Source organism: Myotis davidii, unplaced genomic scaffold, assembly GCF_000327345.1.
Source record: "Myotis davidii unplaced genomic scaffold, ASM32734v1 scaffold796, whole genome shotgun sequence".
Classification (NCBI taxonomy): domain Eukaryota; kingdom Metazoa; phylum Chordata; class Mammalia; order Chiroptera; family Vespertilionidae; genus Myotis; species Myotis davidii.
In genome coordinates this window covers 169,730-172,780 of record NW_006287809.1, presented here as the reverse complement: position 1 = coordinate 172,780, position 3,051 = coordinate 169,730, and the positions used below count along the sequence as shown (strand labels likewise).

The window sequence follows — 3,051 nt, the reverse complement described above, 5'->3', positions numbered from 1 at the left end:
CATCAGGGGCCCGGCGGGGACAGGGCCTACTGCTGCCCGCACCCCCACCTGAGCACTGTCTTCTGCAGGGTCTCCAGGTTGCCCTGGCATCTGTCCAGGGTCCGGCGGGTGAGGTTGACGCTCATGGAGTCGATGCAGACATTGTCTGGAGAGGAGGGGAAGGCCCGGCTCAGGCAGGCAGAGCCTGGGTAGCAGCCTGAGGGGCTGGCATCACCTCCCTGGCGCCCTCCTCACCAATGTTGTGGGCCTCGTCGAAGACCACAACGGCCTTGCGGGCCAGCTCCTTGGACACCAGGTCTGCAATCTTGGGGTCCAGGAGGTAGTGGTAGCTGTAGACCACCACGTTGGCGTGCAGGATCTGCAGGGGAGAGGGGAGGAGGGTTACACCAAGCCTGCCTGCCACCCTAATCCCTGAACCATGCGACCTCCCACCCACCCACACTACCACGACCCTTCCTCACAGGCCCACAGAGGCGAGGCGAGGACAGACAAACACAGGCCAGGCACAAAAATAAGTTGATAGAGACAGACAGAGACACAGACCCACAGGGCGATATAGGCAGACAGACAGACACAGGCAGTCAAATGGGCAGGCAGCCTGCAATCCTCACACATGCCCTCTGCCCACCCCCTGCCAGTCTCCTCACCGAGTACCGGGCAAGGAAGTATGGGCACCAGCCCTGGCGCCGCCCCACGGCCTTCAGGTCATCCAGGTTGTAGATGCCAGCAGGGAGGGGCACCTGGCGCCCATGAATATCAAATTCCTGGGGCAGGGCGAGAGGGTGTCTGGTGGTCAAAGAGGTGGGCTGGCACGGGCTGCTGCCCGCCCTCCCTTAGCCCTGTCCTGGCAGGCACCTCGTAAAAGCGGCAGTGGGGCAGGCTGGGGTCCCGCTGGTACTGCGCCCGCACGTAGGAGGCTGTGAGGCTGTGGCATTTTCCATCGACATCCTTCCCAAAGCGCAGGGGTGTTACCTGGGGAGCAGGGCGGGGGCGGGGGTGCATCTCAGCACTGACACGGGCTGAAAAGCCCGGCCACTCCTGGGACCTGGGGCTCTACGCCTCACCCTGGGGGGTGGGAAGCCGTTCTCTCTGGGGTGGAACGAGGGGATTTTTGGAAAACTCAAACCTCAACTGGTTTCAATGATAAACAGTTAAGACACCTGGGGACATACTGCAGGGGTGAAAGAATGGCAAAAGTGTTACTCTTAAATTATTACTTTTAAAACATTAAGCCCTGTATACAATGGACTATTATTCAGCCATGAAAGAGGAAACATTGTGACAAAGTGGGTGGACCTGCAGGGCATTACTAAGTGAAATAAGCCACACAGAGAAAGACAAATTACATATGACCTCACTTACTAGAGAATCTAAAAAAAGAAAAAAGAAACAACCAAGCCCATAGATAGAGAGGAGATTGGTGGTGGCCAGAGGTGGGGTAGGGATGGGTGAAATGGGTGAAAGTGGTCAAAAGGTACAAACTTCCAGTTAAAAAAACAAGTCCTGAGGATGTACAGCATGTGACTATAGTGAATACATTATTGCATATTTGAAAGTTGCTAAGAGAATAGATCTTAAAAGTTCACATCACACAAAAAAAATAACTATGTAAGGTGACTGGACTTATGGCAGTAATCATTTCGAGGTGTATACAAATATCAAATCATTACGTTGAACACCCACAACGAATATGTCAATTAAACCTCGAAAACAAACACACACACCACTAAGCCTTGAAGATTCCTTAGTGTGTGGATCAAGGGTAACTGCTCAATCTTTCAAAATGCAAACAACCAGGACCGTGGCGAGGTCTCAGAATCAGAAGAGGGTCTGACCACACAGTCTGACAAAGGGCCTTGCCCTTGCCCGGCTCTGTGCCCTCCGAGGCTCTGCGGGTGGCAGTGTCACAGCGCAGGCTGCCTGTCCCCAACACAAAGCCCCCCCCCCGTCCCCCGCCCCTGTTCCCATTTCATCAGCTGCCCAGGCTGTGCTGCTACTTCATTACCCTCCGTCATCTATATTATTTCTGACACATTCTTACAGATAATCTTACAGAATACATACTCCGTGAGTTACACGTTAAGTGCTTACAACAATTTCTGGTGCAGTGAGCCCTGTGCCTTTATAACATAATTAAATAAAAACTAATATTCTATGTGTCATATATCTATTCATATCATAAAAATTTCTCCTATTCTTCTAGCTCAGGGGTGGGCAAACTTTTTGACTCGAGGGCCACAATGGGTTCTTAAACTGGACCGGAGGGCCGGAACAAAAGCATGGATGGAGTGTTTGTGTGAACTAATATAAATTCAAAGTAAACATCATTACATAAAAGGGTATGGTCTTTTTTTTTTTTTTAGTTTTATTCATTTCAAACGGGCCGTAGTTTGCCCACGGCTGTTCTAGCTCTTTGTACATACTAAGGACTACACATACATTATCTCACCTAATCTTATCAACTGGACGAAGCAGGGACTTTACATTTATTTAACAGAAAGGAAAACTGAGGCCCAGACTCCAGAAATCACCTACGCAAAATTATACAACTGTCCTGCTGGTGTGGCTCAGTGGTTGCACATCGACCCATGAACCAGGAGGTCACGGTTCAATTCTCCGTCAGGGCATTTGCCCAGGTTGTGGGCTCAATCCCCAGTGTGGGCATGCAGGAGGCGGCCGATCAATGATTCTCATCTTGATGTCTCTCTCTCTCTCTCTCTCTCCCCCTTCCTCTCTAAAATCAATACAAATATATATTTTTTTAAATTTACGTAACTAATGCTTCAGAGCCAGGAACCCAGGCCTGCTGGACTCCAGGAAGGGCATCTGTAACGTGTCCTAGGCTAGGGGAAAAGGGGAGGCTCCCCGGAAGAAGTGTGCTTGCCTTGGCCGTGAGCAGTGAGTCGACTTTGAAAAGCGAGGAGAGAACTCTGTGTGCGGCCCCTGCTGACCTCCCGAGAGAACTCCTGGCGGATGACGCGTGCCCTCGGCCCCGGGCTCAGGGCAAGGAGCGGCGTGGGCACTCACCTCAGGGTGGATGCACAGGTTCTT

At 51.7% G+C, this 3,051-nt stretch overlaps 1 protein-coding gene across 1 annotated transcript in view; it reads right to left on the bottom strand.

The window, feature by feature from the left end:
* ERCC2 (excision repair cross-complementation group 2) overlaps nucleotides 1-3,051 on the bottom strand; it is a 35,577-nt gene that overhangs the window by 29,857 nt on the left and 2,669 nt on the right. Inside the window, exons 5-9 of the mRNA XM_015561195.1 lie at nucleotides 3,028-3,048; nucleotides 856-972; nucleotides 648-764; nucleotides 235-358; nucleotides 49-145 (exon numbers count right to left, since the gene is read on the bottom strand). Coding sequence (XP_015416681.1) covers nucleotides 49-145; nucleotides 235-358; nucleotides 648-764; nucleotides 856-972; nucleotides 3,028-3,048 — 476 coding nt within the window. The remainder of the gene's footprint in view (nucleotides 1-48; nucleotides 146-234; nucleotides 359-647; nucleotides 765-855; nucleotides 973-3,027; nucleotides 3,049-3,051) is intronic.